This window comes from Ooceraea biroi, chromosome 8 (assembly GCF_003672135.1).
Source record: "Ooceraea biroi isolate clonal line C1 chromosome 8, Obir_v5.4, whole genome shotgun sequence".
Lineage (NCBI taxonomy): Eukaryota > Metazoa > Arthropoda > Insecta > Hymenoptera > Formicidae > Ooceraea > Ooceraea biroi.
In genome coordinates this window covers 4,143,463-4,165,691 of record NC_039513.1, presented here as the reverse complement: position 1 = coordinate 4,165,691, position 22,229 = coordinate 4,143,463, and the positions used below count along the sequence as shown (strand labels likewise).

Here is a 22,229-nt window from a genome sequence, read left to right as displayed (position 1 = left end):
AAGATAGCCTTAGGTCTAGCGACGCATAATTCAACGTTTATCAACGCGCTGTCGCAGTCTATTTGTCACAGAGAGCTACGCGGACGTCGCACCAGATTATGCGTGGCTGTCATGCACCCTCCGCGACGAGATTTCAAGCGGAGCAATGGATGACAATCGCTGATTCCGCGATTTCGATTGGATGGCGCAGCCTTCCTGTCACGGGAAAATTATTGGAGTGTATGCTGAACGTTTTGCGAGAGGACGGAGAATTTCGTAGCGATTCTCTGCGATTGGACATAGTCGCAAAGGGTTCGGAAAGTTTGGTCCTCGCGGTATAAAGAAGATAATCTTGTTATCTTTATAGAAACACTTGGTCTTCTCTCTCTACATGTTTATCGTTTGATGCACATCAAGAAATCTTGTTTTATATATTTACAATTCTTGGTGTATTTTCTTGACAATGTCCCTTTGTCAATATACATTTTAAAATAAACAGTACAGAATTACATCTGTGCCAATATAATCTCTTTATATCAATAAGAGTTGAAAAGTGCTCAATATCGAGGAAACCAGAATTTCTCGACACATGCTTCTGTTTCTAACGTAGCATATTCGAATGGCGCGCATTACGCGCGCATGTCGTACTTGATCTCAGCATTCTCGGCTTAATGCTAATCCGAGGTAAAATCCGGCGCAGCGACGGAAGACGAGAGGGTTGACGAAGGTTGCCACTTACCGGTGCTGGTAGCGTTGAAGGCCAACATCGGCGCGGGTGGCGGGATGCCCCTCTGACACGCCACGGGGCTGGCAGTCAAACTGACAACTCCGCCACTCTCTTTGTACATGAAGCACAGTCTACGGGTGTTTCTGTAGGGCTGTGCCCTGTTGTTCTCACTGTTCGACCACGCTGTTCTGCGCGCCAACGGGGTTGCGATCACGAACTGCGTGCCCTCGGCGTCGAACCATCTACCGTGGCAGGAGTAGGCTGGAAGGCAAGAGAGAACACGGGGCTGCCAAAAGGTCTTCTTCGCGAAACACTCTCGGGGGAGGGTCGGTCGGAGAAAGTTTTGGGATAATAACGGCTCGTACGGGGGTGGCGTCTCGACGTTCGTTACCCTTCGAGTGCCATTATTTCCCCTGAAATAAACCTCGACGGTGTCGAGGGTCGGCAGGGTATTTGTAGAGCCGCGGAGCACCGATGATCTACATGAGGGGAGAAAGAGAGGAACAAATGCCTCGCGGTTCTTTTGAATATTCTGGCGTTTTGACAATAATGCGGAGTCGTGGCGAGGGGACATTACCTCGACAGCCGTAATGAAGTTACGACATTACTGGCATTGACAAACGCGGGGCACAAGTTCGAGCTGTTGGATAAGACGCGCTCGCACGCGCAGACGAGTGGGTAGTCGCTAATATCACCACTTTAACTCTGAAAGGCTCGAATTCGTCATACTGTCTCTGGGTAATATTTTCATAAGCGCGATATAAATGTCGGCGGAGACTTTATCGCTAACATTGACTTAATTAATATTAGCTACGCAAATCTCTGGAAGAGGTTTTACGATTACTTGATGGACGTTTCTTAGCTCATTGTATATTCAGGATGAAGATTAACATCTTCCAGACTGATATTAATCTTTTCTTCTAAAATCTCTCAGAAAAGCTAGTGGAAATATACTTTATTTACTTTTTCCATTGCATTTACTAAATACTTCATTTAGCTATGCGAATTCCTTTTCAGCTGTCTCTAGTCTTTTAAACTTCGATAATCAGCATTAAGGAAAGAGTAGTTTTGCGAAAATTTATTAGGAAATATCTACTTTTAAATAAAGTACGTTTCACAGGTTTATCGAGTCACCTATTACTTATGAATCCCTTTAAACCTGTGCTTTTGAGATTATTCTAGATAAACGCAACAAAATTTAGCAAAACATTCTAAATAAAATTAAAGTCACAAACCATTTTGAAAATTAGGCAACGAAGATGCAAAGATATAAATATATAAATTTTTTCTTCCCGAAAAGTTTTGTCAAAGCAACTTTATTTCTTTGTAATTTATGATTTGCGTGAAAAAGGCACTCTTTGACCGCGTCGAATTCCACGCTCGAGATGCCGTGAAAAAATAATTCTCCCTCATGATTCACGGTATGGCGCTCGCGTTCAAGGGGGCCAAAACACGGCACAAGACTCTCGACACCACGGTAAAGAGGAAGAAAAGACAGATAATTACCGGTGATAGCGTCGTCGTCGAGGCAGTCACTTTGAAACTCCATCCTGTCCGCTGTGGAGCAGCCCACGGTTAAGGTCGTCACCTCTGAGCTGCACCTAGACTCATCTTCGTTCCTCTTCTCCCGTCTTTCCGGGGCGTCCTCGTCCTTTTCGCGCTCCTCGAGCTCCCTCTTCATCCTCAGGAGGTCCTTATAGGTCATACCCTTGCCAGTCAAACTCTCTGACGTCGATCTCTTCTGTGGCAGGCTCTCGGATTCAAGATAATCCCCAAAATAATCATCCTGCACTTGCAGCGTGCTGGTGGTCCAGCTGTCGTCCGGATCAACGGCCCAAAACCGTCCGATCGCGTCATCTATCTGAAAGTCTTCTATCTTTGGATGTCTTCTCGACCTGTTCGCCTTCTGCCACTGGTTCAGTTCGTTTCCGATCTTTTCGGTTTCGTTTCCGATCTTTGCGCTTTCGTTTCTGATCATCTCGATGTCCCTCGACTGTCTCATGTCTTGTGAACTACGTTCCTCTGGATGTTTGACGGCGCGCGATCTTCTCACCTTCAATTTGCTCTCCGCGGTATGTTGTTCCGAATCCGAGGCGTCCGGTTTCCTCACCTTCAATCGTGAGATGCGTTCTCGGTCATGAAGAACCCGGACATCTCCCAGCTCGGAGGAACTCCACGCTTCCGAGGGCTTCTCCAGACTGTAATCCCCCTTGTGGGCCCGGTTGCAGCCGCGATTCGAACGCGCTCGTCGGCCCATCCTCTCGTGGACCAGGTATTCGTTGTTAGCCCGGCGCTTCTCGACCTCGTAATCCAGCTTGCGGCTTCGCCGGTCCTCGTTCCTCTCCTGGGCGTGGCGCACTTTCTCGCCGTCGCGTCGGGTAGGCAACGATTCCTGTGGATGCTGGCTCCTGCGACTCTCGCGCGTGTTCCGTTGATTCCGTTGATTCACGCCCGTCACCGTGAACTTGCCCAGGTATGGACAGGTGCGTAGTTCCGGAGAACTCGCTGCGACAGAAAATGAATGCGAACGTTTAAGAATGCATCGTCGTATTTCCGCTTGAAAAACGTGCGACACTAGCCGAGAAATGTTAAGAATTTAGGAAGCATATTAGAGAGATGTGTTTTAATGTTAAGATTTCTAGAAATTAGGAAATGACTTTGTTACTATATGTATCAGTTAATTATCGATCATTGATTAACTGATACGTATACGATTATCATTTTCTAAGTATAAATATCTTAACTTTAATTGCGCATTCAGTGTAAAAGAGACAGTGGTTATAATAATTTCTTCGGTTAAATTTTCAGAATAAATATTTGCGTATATGCACATGTGTGTATGTGTATGTATTTACAACGAAATAATCTCAGATAAAATAATATTTATAGCAGATGGAGAATTTTCTGATGACGGAAGAATAAATTTACGTTATTATTAGAGATAAATATCACACACCGGCTACATTTGAAACATTAATACAACGCTCCCGTATGATATGTGTTCTAGAATTGTTTTATATTTACAATAAGGTAGGTTTTGAAATAATGTGTGATATGCATGCGAAATAAAATCAGCAGCACGATAATTTATTATTATTTATTACATATGTAAAACAATACTTTTTGTCACCATACTCCGGCATGGACCGACAGAATTTATATGAATGCAATAAAATTGCACACGTTACGCAATAATATTATTGTTATTATTAGCGTATAAATATATATATAGTAATAAACGCAGAGATGGCATCTCGGATAAAAAGAGTCACTATAAATTAATGATCCTATCTGCGAAAGTAAAGCACCGATATGCTCGTAATTTCTACGGCCTAAGAAGAAACTTCGAAGTTGAGTCTTAAACGGAATTTTAAATGCCGTAACTTTAGAAGTTGGGACAAGAAGCTCGACGAAGGTTATCGATCCCTGCTAATGATACTTTCTTGTTAGCGAGAGGAAGTACGGTATATTTTAACCCGAAGAAAAAAGTTCTGAAAAAAGCCACGGATGTCCGAGTCCATTCAACGAGTTCACATAATCATATTACACATCTTATGCATTTTAAGATAGTTAAAAATGTTATATAATGACTCGAAATTTGTCCAACTCACGTTAATCATTTTTCCGTCGTGGTTAATTTAAAGTAATTGTACAAGTCGTTTCAGAAATAACCGAATAAAACGATGACTATTATTTCACCGTTAGTTCATTCTATGAAATTTTTACAAAAGATTCTACGTTTCAAGACTCTCCAATTACTAATATTGTGAATGTCGGAATGATTATTGCCTGAATAATCCTAAATTTTTTATGCCCTTACTTATCAACGACATAGTTTTTTCTCCTCTTCCTCGTAAATTTCTTCCCTTACATATAATATACACGAGTCACATAATAAATACCGACAATCACGCGCAAACAAGAGAAATGCATTGTGGTCTTAATGGAAGCTCATTAGATCGTAGGAAAGGGGACGAATAAGGCCACGGAAGGCCTCTGGAATATCCAAGAAAGCAACGGAATGACTATAACGAGAAAGCGTAAATCGACCATAGGCAGACACAATGCGAACTCTAACGAGACAAATCTGACGACGCATCTCCGACTCAAGGCCGCCATCCTTTCCTTGTCTGGCAACTCGCATTATTGTCTTATCTCGATATCGAGCCTCCAAACTTTGCTTAATGATTCAGTTTTATTTATTTTTATGTTACACAGTATAATACATATCTCGAATTAATCCAGAGCACATAACATATAATACTTCCAGAAAAAAAGAATATATCGATTATCCTGTAGGAAAAATACAGCGAAAGGTTTAACTGCTACTTAACGTTGAAAGGGTTGGAAAGTTCGTGCGAAAGGAGCCGGAAAAATTTACATTTACTTGCTCTTAATTAGAAAGTAAGATTCCGTTACAAAAGTAACCGGATCTCACTTTCTAATTAAGTCTCTCAGAAAGATCCGCTTTAAAAACGATACTACTCTGTTTCATTTGCTCGCGACTTAATTATGAGAATACGGTAGTGGTTAAAGAGTCTCCCGCAAGAATACATGAGTGGAGAACTCGGATTAATTATTTTTATCAAGGTCAACTTATCTTCTTATCTCTGTCAAAGATAATCTCTTGTGCTGTTACTTTATTTAATAAATTTTATAAGTCGTTATCTCGATACCGCAAAATTCTCGTTATTTTTATGGTTAATTAGACACGATTTCGCGACAACGCAAAAGCGACGTTCGGTCTCGGCGCAGTAGACTTGATTTTTCCGACTCGTTAAGCGATTCTCGGCACGGACCTGCCTAAAAGGGATGGTACGCTAAGGGTGGGTTCTGAGAGAGGAGGAGATTGGGAGTCAGACCCTTTGGTCCATCTCGATTCCTTTGTGCTTGATCAGAAGACCGAATCACGGGCTATGCTGATCGTTATTGTTACCATGAAACGAAATTTTCGTGTGTTAAAATATCGTGAATTCCTTCATAATAAAGCAAAAATGTCATGCATAGATTTTTCTTAATTTTAACTGATCAATTGTATTAATAATAATTAATAATTATTATTATCATAATAATGTGTAGATATTTTTCTGATACAATACATTTTAAGAAAACAGATAAAATAAATCATTATATAGTTATATTATTAAAAATATTGAGTAAAATATATTCAGTAAAGGATAAAAACCTCAAGAAATATTCATGTATGCATTAAATTAATAAAAAGTAGTCGTTGCCATTAATAACGAAAGATTTGTGCGTTTTTTGTACATTCTTATCTGATAATATTTAAAAAATTTAATTAGATATTTTTTATAGTTGTTTGTTAAAGTTTTATGCCAAATAAATAATGTCAAATAAATGTGTAAGTAAATTTTTAAGTAGATATTAAGATAAAAATAATGGTAGTTATTTTTTGCAGTATTTTATGTCTGAAAATTGTTTATCGCGTGCAATATACTTATATCCTGCGGCGCAAGTACTTATTGGTAACGAGTCGCGCTCCCGATAATCGATAACAACCGCAAGCGCTAAATTACCCAGCGCAGCTTTCCAACTTCCGCTAACTTGAAGTGAACTAACCGATCCCTTTTCAGAAAGAAGAAAATCACGGAATTAATCGCGACAATTACCTGTGCTGTCCCGATAGCGGGGGATCAGGTTCACGACCCCGCGTCTTTAATAAGCATTGCTAAATTTACGCGATATCACAACTCAAGACATGCAAAACAAGCAGCGATAAAATTGGAATGCTTCCAAGCATATTGCAGACTTGCAGAGTACAAATTATCCTTTCACAAATATTTTATATACAGTTACGCTTTTATGTAAAACTATTAATTATTTAAAAGCATTAAATAAATTTCTGATCAAAATTAAAAATTTAATTAATCACGCTTGAATGCTTAAAATTATGCCGCATTGACTATTATTTTCATAAAAAATTTATCTAACAAAATATTTTATGAATTCTATAATATTGTGTGTAATCACGAGAATCGAATGTCGATTCAAAAATAAGCTGAATTTATTCAATGCCAATGGAGTGTTTAATTAAAAATTAATCCGCGGAGTGTTTAAGATTAGATTTTGGTATTAAAACAGCTTTTATTTCTTTCTTTCCCGTTTTGCTACGCGAAGGAAGTAGGGGGGAATTAATCGCGTGTCCACGATATTAGCTTTCTAGCCCGCTGTCTTATTAGAACGCCATTTTTGACCTAAAAGCCCCGATAGGCAATCCGGTACCGGTTAGTCATCGTGGCATTACCCTGTCACACTGAGCGAGTCCACGTCGTTCCCCGGTGGAGCGTGCTTCTTGACACGGCAGTTCCAAGTTTTTAATTAATCGGTCGAGTGCTGCCTCCCTCGATTTTACTCTCTGCCTCTCTCTGCCCGCGCCGCTCCTGCGTAGACCCTTTTCAGGAAACGAAACTGCCGCCCCTAACGATCGATCTCGAGGACGAGGGAAACGGATCGGAAATTTCGCCCCGTTATCGCGTGCTTAGTTTGCCCCGTCGCTCGTTGATGCTCGTCGACGCGTTCGTGAGAGTTTCATTCGTTTTGCATCATCATGTAGCAGCAATCGGGAACGCCGTAAGTGAGTGGGATGTTTCGCGATTGCTAGCTGCACTGGTGTAAATGCGCTTGACACGTTAATCCTTAATTGGCGATTGGTTATCGCTTGATAATAATGAAAAACTCGCAGGAAATCACTTTCCCGTTTTTCAGCCGTTTCTTCAGGTTGCGTCGTATTTTTTTTTAACTGCGATTGTAATTCCGCTTCACGTGGACGAAGCAACGAAAGCTTCGCTCCTTACGGAAGAGCGGATATCCGCTGAAGAGATAAGCAAAGCGTCACGTCTCGTTACTCGCGGTACGCTCGAGGAGGGCTAAGTCGCGCGTGCTTTGCTTATCGTTGCCATAAGTTAAATCGAACGTATCGAAACTGAGCGGAAGTTTGTAAATAGGAGAACGAGTGTGCTTGTCTTCCGTTTCTCTTCGCGGAGCGCAAGATAGATACTCCGATAAGTCACGTACTTTTAGCTGACGATTTACATCCGCGAGTTTTGCGATACTTTTATCTGAGCGGGGTGTTAAAAAGAAGGGCGATAAAAGGGGACCGCCAATTATTCTTCGAACGAGGAGCGAGATCGCCACTGGTATGGAGCTCTCTTTGTTTCGCACGCCCGGAAATGACGCCTCGATTCTCGCCAGGCCGATAAATTTCCAGCGGAAATAACTTTTGGCAGGGTAGATGGGGGTGAGGGAGTACACGGCAAAGAAGGACAGTAGGCGGAAGGGTAAGCGAGACCCTCCTCCTCGAAACAACCGCGCGCGTTCGTCTTCGTTTGGGAAAAAAAGCTGATTGGAAGATTCGAGGGATTCGTTTGCGTCCTTCGATAAATTACGGTCGTATTTGTAAAATAAATCATCCGATTGTCCCCGTGGCGGATACAAAGAATTTCTTTCGCGACGAAATATCGCTGTGCCGAGATACGATAAGCTGATTATGATTATTTCTCGCGGAAATTATATTAGACTTGATACTAAAAATACAGAGGTCAATATGCTGCATGTAACGAAATAAAGATCATTTTTCCGGTGAAATTCTAGTTCTTCTTATGGTTCTTCTTTTGATAAAAAATTTCATTAATTATTAGTTATGTGGAATAAAACTGTGAAATATTAAAATAAATTTAAAAATGGAAGATGTATTTTAGGATTTTATATTCAATTAGAAATCAGTAATTGAACTTCAATGTCATAAGATCTGTATCGCGCGCGCATTTTTTATCTCGAGTGTCGTATGGTTACAATATAGAGTTTTATTTCACTGCATTGGAGAGTCGATTCTGCATTAAACTCATTCGTGAATGCAACTGCATCCAATTCTTGTTGATTTAAGTAAAAACGTTCCTTTACAATTGATTGAGTAGTCACAGATATATGTATTCTTTTTATAATATTAACTATAAATTCTTATACAATCAATAGTCACGCCGTTTTATGTACAAGAAGAAATAGTAAGTTTTTGCTTTAAGATCCTCGAAATCTACGTTATTTGCAGGTAATCAGATATTGCTTTATATGATTCTAAATTTCACTACGACAGAATGTTAATTATATGAGTATCAAATTAAGCCATTAAATACAAGAATTGGTAACGGATGCTCTAACAATAGGGTATCCAGTACTCGTAATATTGATTAAATTAATTAATCAGTCATATATCCTTTATTCATATCACATGCTCAATTTAGCCTGCTGTTTCGTGTCCGTATCCAGAAACCAATAAATTCTAATTTTAATATAAGCCCATCGAGAAAATTCATATTGCTGGATCCGTTATTCCCTTAGACCTCTCACAATCTTGTAACTTTAATGCCGTACAAAGTTAATTCCATTAATATCAAATGATGTAAAATTATGCCATTCTGCGTGACACTCAACAACTTATTAGCGCACGATATTCATTGAATCAGCTTAATCAATTAATCATTCGTATCTGGATGTATTGTTGTGATTTACTATGCATGTTTAATTTATCATAGATTCAATCGTTATGCGGTTTCCCAAAAACTTAATAAGCTTTAATTTTAAAAAATGCATCGCTTGCGCTACTAATTATCATTCTAAGCGCAGTGTTATTCTCCGTTATATTGCTGCAACAAGAAATTGATTTTACTGGTGTTATATTGAGTGTTACGCATGAAAATCGCGATTGTAACAGCCGTAGCGTCGAATTTAATTAATTAATCATATTCAACACTCTCGATTTAGCTCGTACACTTAAATTACTGTATACCAATTCGCCCGTTTATTATCGCCTGCACTTCCACCAGGCAGTGGAGTGAGGGAGAAAGAGACCGAGAGGGAGAAAGAGATGAAAGAGACAGAAGTAGAGAGATTTCATCGAGGCTCTCGAAATACAGTAAAAATCTCTTCGTGCAGTTATGCAGAAAAATGGTCCATCAAGTCCACGCAACGTACCAACACGCGACGCTATTCTCCAAATAAACGCCGAGTAGTAGTTCGGAAATATTCTCCACCGCCGTCAGCAGCGTTTTATTCGGGGGGAAACGCACGCATCTCCGCGAGTAAACACGGATGACAACCGGTGTAATTAAACCTGAGTGCACAGCAGGACGTCGATCGTTACTGGCTTGATTATTATTGGCCGGGCAACATTTCGACCTGATTCCGTCGAATGTTGCCGCCGACATAATTTTGTATCACGAATATTAAACCGTTAGGTATAACCGTGCGGCCGCCTCTCGCCCTCGTGAAATATCCCGCAAAATTCATCGAACTAATCGAGATGCCCATGTCATCATACATACCATTTAGAAACTCAAATAAATAGGAGATTGCGGTGTACGCGGAGGTAAACGAGCGCTACGATTAATAATCAAACTTGCTGTTGATAATAATCGATACACATTCGAATACACTGTCGGGAAATATACGCGTGCATTTATTTACTTCTGAAATGTCAAGAATCAGTAAAATGTAAGCTTGGAACGTACATCATTATAAGTACATTTTAAGCTGGGGAAAAGAGCTTGATAATTTTATTGTACTTGATAATTTTTTGATATTAAATTGCTATAAGAAGAAAAAAATATTGTGAAAATTAATTAAAACTCGTTCCCAAAGCCGATCTACTTCAGACTTCGTAGTTGTGAGACTGAATTAGGCACTAACGTCATTGGATTTAAAAACCGACATTAATAAATGCTGCAACGAGTTAATAAAGAAGCGAACCATTTTCCATTAATCCTGCTTTTATTAAACTTCCCCGAGTGCGCGAATTTCTCATTGAACTCGCGAATCCTTTTGGAAGATAAAATTATTTCCATAATGTGATGCATATTTCGAACGCGGCGCAATAATAATAAGCCGACTTGCCCGATTCGTGTTTTTCATAATATGATTTCATTAATTGCGTTTAGTAAGTGTCCTTTCATTAATTAATACAGTCCAAATGTAATATTATGATTTAAAATTCTCCCTTTTCGATCAGATTCTGCCGTACGCCATAACAGTGGTCAATTTCTCATTTATTATTCCAGCTGCAATGTATCGGTGTGACTTAATTAATTTGCGACCGAACAATCATTCGTTTTACGTAGCACAAAGTAGACATCAATTAGTAGGCATAATGCAATCAACAAGATACTCGACGAAATCGATGTTTTCTTCTCGTTACCCCGTGTTGCGTCTGGTTTTTCCTTTTTTCCTTCACTTTTCCAGAGGATAAACGCGCGTGGCTTCTTTCGTTTAATCCGGACGTACTTGTACTACGATTTAAAATGATCAAAGTACCGCCGTAAGAAACAACGTTGCCTCGTAATAAAAGTTTCATGAAGCCGAACGAACCGAGGAAAATCTGAAGTGCCGGCCGGAAGAAAAACAAGGAAGCGGCGAGGGAACAGAACGGACGTAATAGAGAAATAAAGAGAACCGCGTCCAGCGTGGATCGGGTGCCGTATTATAAAACACCGGGGATGGTATACCGGCGATACGCGGCGGAATTATGAAATAGCCGCAAAGAAAGGATCCAGAGGGATAGAAAAGTCCGTTCCGAGTCGCGAACAAGTCACGCGGCGACTTTATCCGAAATTTTAACAAGTAACTGCCACCACCGCCGTCGCCCGTTCTCCCGTCTTGCTTTTCAGTTAATTATCGCTATTCCGAGGCAGTTTCTGAATTAGCTTCCGATTATTCCGGCTGCTCCTCACTAATTGTAAGCGCAACTTCGCCAGCGGACCGAGAAGAATCGTTCCCGAGCGGAACAGTCGCGCTAGATCATGAACTTACTGAAACTTTCAGCGAAGAAGGAGAGTGTATCGGAGAACTCGGAGAGCACGGCAAGTTGCGGTTATAGTTTCGAGCGGAACGGGGTTCATTAAAACTGGACAAAAGGAAGGGGGAAGAAAATAAACACGGGATATCCGCGCGATCCATTAATCTGTGACAAGTTCAGGATTCGAAATGTTCGGCGCGCGGCGTTGGTCTAGAGAGAATGGTTGAACTAACACTTTGCTACATACACATTATACAGGATTTGTACGGAGACTTTATATGTGTTACGCACAGAATGTCGTCCAAATTGAACGAGTTGTTCATCTATGAATTCTGTGATCTCACGAAGTGCTGAATCTACATGCTTTTATCAAATAAACTTCAAATTACCAATATCTCATAATAAAATTTACAAAAAATAATTAAAATGCTGTTTATTTTTATCGCGAAATAAAATGTTTAGCAAAAACATATAATTAGAGAATAATTTTTTTTAAATGCACAAAAATTTTTACGAGCTAGAGATTTATTCTTTTATTTATTTTTTGGACGTGACTTCTTCTTCTAAACGATGTAGTATTTCTGGCCAAGAATCGTTACGTGAAAATTATCAATGAACACGCGATGCAACGATGATACGCCAAAAAAGGGATCCATGCAGAGGGAAGATTTCACGACTCGCAACGTTAACTCGGAGCCGAGTAAAGTTCATCGAGGAGAGGCAGCTCGGGGGTGGGTTTGAGTGCAAGGACGTTGATGCTGAGGGGGTTGTAGCGGAGTCAGGTGACCCGTGTCAAGTTCAAAGACGCGAATCCTAACCCCGCCGCCACGTTTATTCCGCGTTCGTGAAAGGCCGCCATCAGAGAGGCAGTCGTGGAACAAGGTCTCCCTGATCGAACCACCGTGAAAACGCTTCGACGCAGAAATTATTTCTTCGCGACTTTAATCCCGGTTTCCGGCTGTTAGACGCGACGGTCTTGCGTGAGTGCGCCGGGCGTCTTTATCCGCTTCTCGAGATCGCTCAGGACTGTCGATGGGAATGAAAGAAGAATTTTCACAGTCCGTTCATTCGGAGCATGCAGCGTTCCTCTTCGCTCCTGCTGTGCGATCTTTCCGGTGTCGTGCTTTCCAATCGGACGACGAGAACGAAACAAAATGTCCCGGTATACATGCTTATCCGTACGTGCTTGACAACTGTCGATGTTGGTGCATGTTTTTTCCATAATCACATTTTCCATTATCCATCTCTGTGCCGGATACTTTTTTTATAGCTGGCGCCTCCGAACTCACTGGAAACGCACCGACTTCTGCATTAACGAATCTGCATTAAGGATTATCGGCACGACGCAATAATCGCGTTAGCCCGTCCGCATTTATACACGGCGGCGTGCTCGTTGCACCGCGCTGCGCGCGTGCGTATATTTTCGCAGATTTGATTTTCTACTTCTATAACGGGGGCAATACCCCGCGGGAACGGCGGAATGGCGGGAGTTTAATGAGATTAAGCGTGAAAAACGAGCGTCCATTGTATAATGCATATCGCGGCGGTATTCGCCGCCCGGCGCCCGCGGTCTCTCTTCGTTCCCTCAATTCGCAATTTAATATCTCACGAAAGTGAGAGACGACTGTCACCCTTTCCTCCACCTCCGCCTTCCACCTTCAGTCTTTTTTCGCTGCTTCTTCCTTTTCTTTTTTTGCGCAAAAAGCAAACCAACGCTCCCGACGGGGACGTCTACCAGCGCCCGAGCTTCTTTCCTCGCGACTCAATGTCGACAATGGCGCGACCGAGAACTTCCCATTCTGATGAACTCACGTACCCGTCGTCTTGCTTCGAATGCCCGCGATCAATGAATACGTAGCGCGTTTTACGTAAAATTGCTATCCTAAGGCTATCATTAGCGGTCGGCGCATTACCGAGTTTTGTCACATCGTGACAATGATAACAAAACTAATCTGGATATCGACTGAATGCTACCAATTGGAATAAAAGCTTGAATATCATTGCCATCTCGGCATTTTTGTTGAGGAGAAATTAATATCGAGCTGGTTAAAAGATAGCTTTATCTAACATATCTTGAATTCATTTAGATTATGTCAATTGGAATATCCTATTTTTATAATTTGATTAGTTTGATAACGGTGTACGTTATTATTAGATAAAAAAGAAGATGCAACATACATCTGATTCAAATAAATTAATAAGAAATGAATAATACCTAATCAGATATATATATATAAAGAATTATGAATAATTTCGAAACAAAGTTATATTGCTAATAGGAATTTGTGTCAAAACGAAGTCCGCGCATTCTTTTCAGGATAACGAGTCCGTTCGTTTCGCATAACTTTGCTACGGTTACGGCGTCAGCGGGTCGCTCAAACTTCGTACAGAGAAACAATGATGGCCCCGAAACAACTGCGATACGAGCTTGCCTGCCTTCTAAAAAAAAGGAAAAAGAAATAAAAAAAAGAGTAAAACAAAAAAGAAAAACGGATGTCGCCGTGTCGACGAAAGTCAGAACGACAAATAATTCGTCGGAACGATCAAGCGCGGCGCGCGATAGAAATTCAATTCCCCAAGGGTGGCAACGCGTAAAAATGGCGCGTCCAACGAGATGGAATTTTTGGCACGCGTTTTTTTTCATACTTCATTGTGCACGGCGTTCTTTCTCTTTTTTTCGCTCCGTTTTTCTTTGTCCGACTTCCTGGCGCGTTTCTCTCCAGCCCGGTTAGATCGGTTCGTTATGCGGCTACAGAGTTTTCCGTTTCCATTGAGTTTTCAGTCCGGGGACCGGTGTCCTTCCAATACCAGCGTGAAAAAAAGCGTCGCAGGCAAATTAATTCGCGTGTTTGCGTCCTAGAGGATCGGCTCTAAAGGCCTTCCGGCCTTTGTTTCAATAATTCTATCAATTTTTCCCTTTTCGGCAATCTCCCGCCTCCGACTCCGTCCGCGCCGGCATTTTCATATTTGACTCAATTATTTTGCGCCGACCGACGTATACCGCGGTTCGCTATTAAATTTCGATTGAGATTTGCTTAATAGTTTTATTGTACGCCTCCACATAATTCCAATTTTGTCTCTCTCATTTACTTTTTACAATTCCGTACGCTCGGCGTGAGTACGGCAAAAATTACCAATTTTTGTTCCGCAATTTCGCGACTGAAAACGAAAATGCATGTTTGCTGATAAATTTATTTTTAATTGATATTTTCGCAAAAAGAAAGAGCTGCAATGTAAAAGCAGAAGATGGCCTTTTATATGATACGATGAATATGTTTTTCAAGAAACTATCTATAAACATTTTTTCGTTAATTTGTTCAATGTTTGAGAAATCTTCTTGCAATAGATTGCGATAAAAATAATGTGCATATACGACAGATAAAATTTATGCTACAAACATCACATTGTTTGTATCTCGTAAGAATATTTTTGTAAGAGAATTTCTCTCTAATTTGACATAATATGAAATGATACAATCGCTGATAAAAATAATATTCTTTTTAGATTAATAATTTTCATAAATACGGTTTCTAAGAAACGATTATTTTCAATTGATAAAATAGCGTGAGAGTCATGAACGCTGTAGGCCTTTCCAACAATCACGCAAGTCAAGATGTTATGAGCGTGCAAGGATCGTAACTAGAGAGGCATCAAAAGCGAGACGTGGTCTATTCACCGCGAACAGGGATGCGAACCTCCCCCTGAAAAGTTTTAATGGATGCTTTACTGTTCGTCGAAAGTACTTTAATTTTATCGGCAATACCAATTATGCATTTCGAGCATATGAATTACGCGTGCTCGGAGCGTGGGCATGTAATATATATTACTTGAACTTTCTGCTACAATAACGAGGCTTCACGCATCGCTTTTCGAATCATGTTGCCGTTGTACAAAATATCCCGCGCAGGGATCGTATTATTAGGGAAGTTTTCCATGGCGTAAATACCAAGCGCGTTTCCTGGTCCTGGAGATGCCATCATTTTCGGCATCAACAATTCAGTAATTAAGACTATCGATCTTAAGCGTTTTTATTCCAAACTACAAACAGGATCGAAGGTTTCTCTTGTTCATCCTAATTGCGACTATTACTAATTGCGATTAACGCGACTTATATTTCATTATCTGCCATTCCTATAATCCTCTTATCTTTTAGAGAAATTTCGTCAGTTTTTCCATCTTAAAAATCTTTTTTACTCCGACAATTCGTAAACTGTAGCTTTATGCTATATGCTTAATAGGAAATTCGATTCAAATTTGTTAAGACAAGTGTTTGGCGGGATCGACATTACGTATGCATCTTACGTATGCATTCTACGTTACATATTCTACATGTAATCGATGACTTTTATCTTATCGTACAAAGCGATCATAGCGATCTGTTTCGGCGATCGTGCCGAAGATTCGTAAAACATCATTAATACATTGCGGTCCCATCCGGCGCTCGTTTAACTATGACGATGCAGGCGAGGATGCTCGTGATGGCATAAACGCCATTTCGGGGAGGGAGAGGAAGAGGCACGAGCAGAGGACGTTTTTAGCTGAGTTAGTATATTCGGTCGCTTATGTAATCAATATACGAGGGTGAGAACGAAGAAGAGGTGCAGGAGAGGAATAAGAAGAGGGGCTGGGAAAGGAAGAGCGCGGAAGCGCGAGTACGACGATAGGAGGGTGCGAAAGAAATAGGAGGGAAGTTTATTCCGGCAGAAATACGAGGGAATGAGGAAAAGTCGAGATGGAAAAGATGGAAGAACCGTGTGCTTTGTGCTGTTTAAGGGGATGGAAAGTATTGAGTATTTTAGAGGATAATCGATATCACGACGCAGGAGAAATACGCGTGTTTCTCGTATAGAGACGCCGAGCTAGTCATTAATTGCTGAGCAGCTATTGGAAATAGGTTCCTAATGCGATAACATCGGCGTTCGATGCTGTTATTGTCGTCACGAAATATTAGCAATTCTAATAGATCATTCCGCAGTCGGGACCGTTATGGGAACGAACGATCAATATAATGGAAGCTAAAATTGCGCTTTCGAAACTTATTTTTGGTACCGCCGCGTCGAGCAAAATCGCATTAATCCCTATTTGCGCAAGAAAACAGCGCATCTAAATTTTCACGTCTCGCCGGATCGCGTTTAGCGAACACCGTATAACACCAAGATACATTATTTAAACTCTCGCACTCTCGATCGAACGAACTTGGCGCGATGCACATTCTCTCGTGCGCGCGCAAACTTTCGGAAGCCGTAAACATCGTCATCACTATTAGAAGCGGTCGCTAAAAATTACATACTTTTCTTCGGGTCAGCCGTACCTGAGTTCTCCTGAATTATCGGTTCTTTGAATCGCTCCATAAGTTCAAACTTTCGAACGATCGGCATGAAAATCTTGCTGTAAGGACTATACAGTCAGAAATTTTCCTTCGGTTCGTACTTTTGAACGAACCGAACATCACGCTCTCGTAGAATCGATGGACGGGGATGAGGATCTCTTCTAAGTCCTTTCGAGCTCGAGGTTGGACGAGATCCAGTGAGATGAGTGAAAAAGGGTGGGAGAGCCTCGTCGGCTTGGATGGACCTTCCACTGATGTCGTCGACAATCCTCGCGTTCGTTCAGCCGGGGACAAAGCTTGCAGTTGCACATCTTGCAGTTTCGGTTCTTGCGGCCCGTTTCGCTCACATACTGAGAATGCGGCGTTCGGTTTCGCCGTCTCACCCTTGGTTGTTTTCTTCCCATCCTTCTCTCTGTTCTCCTCCTTTCTATCTCTACCCCTTTTCCTCGGTTTTCCCTTCTTTCTATTCTCCTTTTTCCTCCGTTACTTCTTTTCTCTCTTCTTTTCTCCTTGTATCTTGTCCCCTTTCTCCTTGGCTTTTCGCCTCTGGTACTTTTTTGTCTACCAGACCATGGATCCCTCATCCTTGTCCAACTCATGTCTCTGGTCTGCGTCTATTTTTTTGCGTATCGCTTCCCGTTCCTCGTTAGAGCTTCTGACACTTTAATACCTCGCGTCGTTTTGTTCGACTTCTTTCACCGTGACTGCTGTTTTGCCCGCTCGCGCGATGTATAACTACCGCTGCACTTGTCGTTTCGCGGTAATGTATCGTAATGCACCTTTTTAATTCGTCCGAAATGGTTGGACAACGTCGCCCTGGATTATTTTTACATATTTTTAGAATGCGAACACGCATACGCATTTATGCATTTATACTAAATTACATCGTCGGTATACCGGTTGTATAAATAACCAACATAAAATAAAACATGTAGTATTAATCTCAGAAACATTATACGATTTTATAAATATTTTAAATATTTTCTATTGAAGAAAGAAAAGTGTATATTTTAAGCGATAAAGTCTTGAATGCCGCACGATTTCTTTCATTTTCTCATGGACTTCTTTCGATACTTCGAAAGACCTCGTGGCGTTCAAACCCTCACCGATTTCAAGCATTTACGGTCTTGAAAGAGGAAGCGCGGAATGAAAGAGGATCTCACTTCGAGTTAATGGAGAATCCTTCGAACTGTACAAAACGGTATACTGATGTGCGTGACGGGCTCTATAGAAAGTGCTTAAGTATTTGCTAATTGAAAGAGCTTTTGTCATATCTCTCGAGCTTGACTGACGATTCAAACAACCAAAAGTCAACGAAATAATCTCCGGCGCGTGTATGTGTGCACAAAGTGGATTACATAATCTTTAAATATACGTTTGAGAAATAGTGTGTAAACGATTGTAATGTCTCGTGCTTGGGCGTGCACTGAAATCTCGAAGGGTTGCTTGCATTCCGCAGACGGGTTCATGCCATCAGGTCGCAGGTGGTCATGTACCTGGTGCGTGTCATCGACGCGCACACCGCTCGGTCGACCATGTCCATGGGTTGTCTGAGAATTGGCAATTTGCTTGCAAATTTCGTGCAACGAGCCGCCGTCGCCCGTCTGTTCCTCCGTCATGCTAGGGAGATTCTTCGGATTTTACGGAACGGAAGCAAAGTAGCAGCTTCTGGACGATGTTGTTAAGGTGGTGCGAGTGAATCCTCCTCGCGCAAGGAACGCGTTCGCAGCGCATTCCAGGACGATTCCTAACACTCGATCTTTGCGATATTCTGCGAGTCTTACTGTTTTCTTACGAATATTGGTGTTTTCTTACGGTAATGTTTCCGCAATTCTTACATGCATTTACGTATTTATGTGCTTTGCGATTGTACATGTGTTAATTCATATCGTATCCGACAAGCGGACCGGAAATGCGTCCAGGAACGGATTGTGTTTCCTCCTTCAAAGTGCACAACTTGCTTGAGCTTTCCTTCGATGGACGTAACAAACTTAGGTTTTTCATTCCCGCTCTCGGAGCATGCCATCGAAATCTGCCTTGCAAATTACGCGGCGTCGTTAGCCGCTCGCGGACATATCCTTATTTTCCCTGAGAAAACCCTTGTTACGACCCGGACGCTTACCGAGAATCCTTCGCAACAAAATTATGTTTCTCATTTCTACTTCCTACATTTGATTCGAGTTTCACTTGCAAATATCGCGATGCCACTTCTCCCTTAGCGACGCTATTTTTCTCTCTAACTCCGGCAAGTTTCCGCCGTTGTGCCGGATAACAAGGATTTTCCGCGTCGAAATTACATCTCGCCGTTGTGTCTCGAATGCTACAAGCTATTCCACGACAGTCATTTAAATCCCTCTTATACGAAAGTCCTTTCCGCTCATCGCACATAACACATTATTTCACTAAATGTGGAAAAAAGATTAATCAACGCGTTATTCATTTCCAGATTTAAAATTGGCATTGAAAGTTTCGATGCGGAATTACGCGCATCGTGAGTTTGTCTCGTACCTTATTATCTCACTAAACAGTAAAAAATCGGTTGGCTGAAATTTTCAAGCAGCCATCGCTTGTTGCGAATACAGCGTATGGGAGGGACTTAAGTAAACGGTAACGGACCGCTGGTAACAGGATTACCCACCTACGTTTCTCGAGCACGGCGCGGCGCCCGAGGCGCGAGTGTATACGGTTTCGATTATCTCGCTACGTGCTCTTATCACGAGGCAATTTGCCGGAATTTCCTAAAGACACGAGACACACACCGAGAATTGAATTGATACATGCCATCCTCGGTCGCGTCTCGTTATTCCATCGCGCGTGCGAGACGTTTTTCTACTGTCAGCACTGTTTTCCCTCGTGTCGCGACACGTTCCTGTCGTCACATTTCTCGTTACGTAATTGTACATGCACGTATTCTCGTGTACACACGCGGTACACGTATGCACGTTCCACTCATCCCTCTCGCGAAATTGGCTGAAACGCGAGGTACATATCACTTTAATTTCAGCTGCCGGACAAGACACGAGACAATTGTTTTTCTTTAATTTAGCCGGCGAAGGCAGCCACCGAACGGGATTGCTTATGTCGACTATGTCGGTCACGTCTCTTACGCCTGACCAAGAAGTCAGACACGAGGAAGCGTACCTCTCCGTCCTGTCTGCTGCCGCCGTCGACCTTCCTCCACGGCCTAGGGGTCGTCCGTCCTTCGTCCGCCAGTTCCCTCGAATTAACTCGCCTCAGCCTTCGTCGCGCTCGAGAGGCCAGCAGAGGGAGGAAGAGGGAGAGAATCAAGGGTCGTAATCCGAGGAGACGATTATCAATCGAGGGACGACGGTCGAGGGAGTTTGTCGTCTTTTGCCGGGCGCGAGCATCGTAATTGATTGGAAATCCATGATACATCTCCGTCGCGATAAGGTAAATGCCGCTACCCGACGAGCCAGGCTTCGATCGCTATAATAGTTCCGGCGTGAGCTTGTTTTCGCAATTATACAGACCGGTGTCTTTTACTTTTTCTTTCGCCTCCTTCTCTCTTGCGGAGGCTTCAAGGCACGAGAATTCCTACAGTATCATACTTTGTTCAAGTATCATGATTATATTGCAATCATGACATATTTTTAGTAATCCTGGCTATGATATACAGGGTGAGGCACCTAAAACAGGCCACCTGAATATCTCGGCTGTTATTGGTGATAGAAAAAAATGTAGCAGACCAAACTTGCATGATTTCGAGGGACACATAATTTGTTCTAAATAGTTTTTTATTAGGTGGACGCGTAGAGGTCATATGAAGGTCAACTTCGTTTTTGTAAATGGTATGATATGTGTTTTTACGTACCATCTAGTAGAGCGTTTGAAGATGCGCACATTGATCTACGGGTCAAGATCATTCACGGTCACTGAAGGTTAAAATTTCTAAGTGCTAGAACTTTTTCATTTCTGAGTTTACGGTATTTTCAATAGCAGAGAACTCTAGGCAATATAAAAAATATAGATATCAACAACTCAGAACTTCTCGGAAAAGAAAAAATTTCTAAGGGCTGGAACTTTTTCATTTCTGAATTTACGGTATTTTCAATAGCAGAGAACTCTAGGCAATATAAAAAATAATGATAACAACTCAGAACTTCGCGGAAAAAGAAAAAATTTCTAAGGGCTAGAACTTTTTCATTTCTGAGTTTACAGTATTTTTAATAGCAGAAAACTCTAGGCAATATAAAGTAAATTATTTCCCCTCACAGTTGGCCTTCAGTGACCTTGAATGATTTTGACCCGTAGATCAATGTGCGCATCTTCAAACGCTCCACTAGATGGTACGTAAAAAAACATATCATACCATTTAAAAAAACGAAGTTGACCTTCATATGACCTCTACGCGTCCATCTAATAAAAAACTATTTAGAACAAATTATGTGTCCCTCGAAACCATGCAAGTTTGGTCTGACACATTTTTTTCTATCACCAATAACAGCCGAGATATTCAGGTGGCCTGTTTTAGGTGCCTCACCTTGTATATAAAAAAATTATATACACAAAGTAATGTACATTCCAAAGAATTTTGGAAGATGTAGGCCCTATTATAAAGCATCCGAATACTTCTATTTTTAATTGATGTATATGTTCGGATCGATTCGATTTTGAATCGCAAGATCGAGTGTCTCAAATCATAGAGTAATGTCCGTAAAATAACTAGATGACCTGAACAAGGTGTCGCGTTCATACTCCTCCCTTGGAGACTTCGTCTTGGTCCGTCGTATCATTTCCGGTTACCAATTGCCAAAGGCGCCCGCTCGTCCGTTTCTACTTGGATATCTCGGTAGTAGTAACAGTACGAGTTAAGTTTGACCAGTCGTTTCGTACGCATACTCGAGTTACAACATGATTCAAAAAGAAAGGCGATTTTATTTTAGAGGCTTCATGAGAAAGAGGAGAATCAAACGTAAACACTCGAATAATTAACTTGCTGGAATTGCGTCACAAATCAGATTTCGATTCATGAAAAATTCTAACGAAACATTTCACGCTCGTGCGATATATTAGGAGTGTGATTTAGTTTTGAGGGTTTTGCAACAGATGGCTGTAGTGTCAGTTTGTTCCAATAGCTGTTTCCGATAACTGTTGTTTCTTACAGTCTTGACATTATCCATGACATTTAGTAGCATTATAGCAATAGATGCAATAACAGTCGTGTTTATATCATCGTAAAAATCCGAAAGAGCATTTTCGACATGCGTTGCTTTTGTTTTTTAATCAAAAGAAAACTGCGGCTGACGGTTATAGAATTCTTGTGGAAACTTATGGTGATTCTGCTCCATCAATTAAGATGTGTGAATACTGGTTTAGACGCTTTAAAAGTCGTGATACTGATGTGAAGGACAAAGAACGCTCGGGACAAT

The 22,229-nt window shown here is 41.4% G+C and overlaps 1 protein-coding gene across 4 annotated transcripts in view; it reads right to left on the bottom strand.

The window, feature by feature from the left end:
- Positions 1-22,229, bottom strand: part of LOC105285825 — a 253,884-nt gene that overhangs the window by 11,860 nt on the left and 219,795 nt on the right. For all 4 annotated transcript variants that reach the window (XM_011350327.3, XM_011350328.3, XM_011350329.2 and 1 more), the window contains 2 exons: positions 2,213-3,211; positions 719-967 (listed from right to left, as the gene is read on the bottom strand). In XM_011350327.3, the coding sequence (XP_011348629.2) occupies positions 719-967; positions 2,213-3,211 (1,248 nt within the window). The remainder of the gene's footprint in view (positions 1-718; positions 968-2,212; positions 3,212-22,229) is intronic.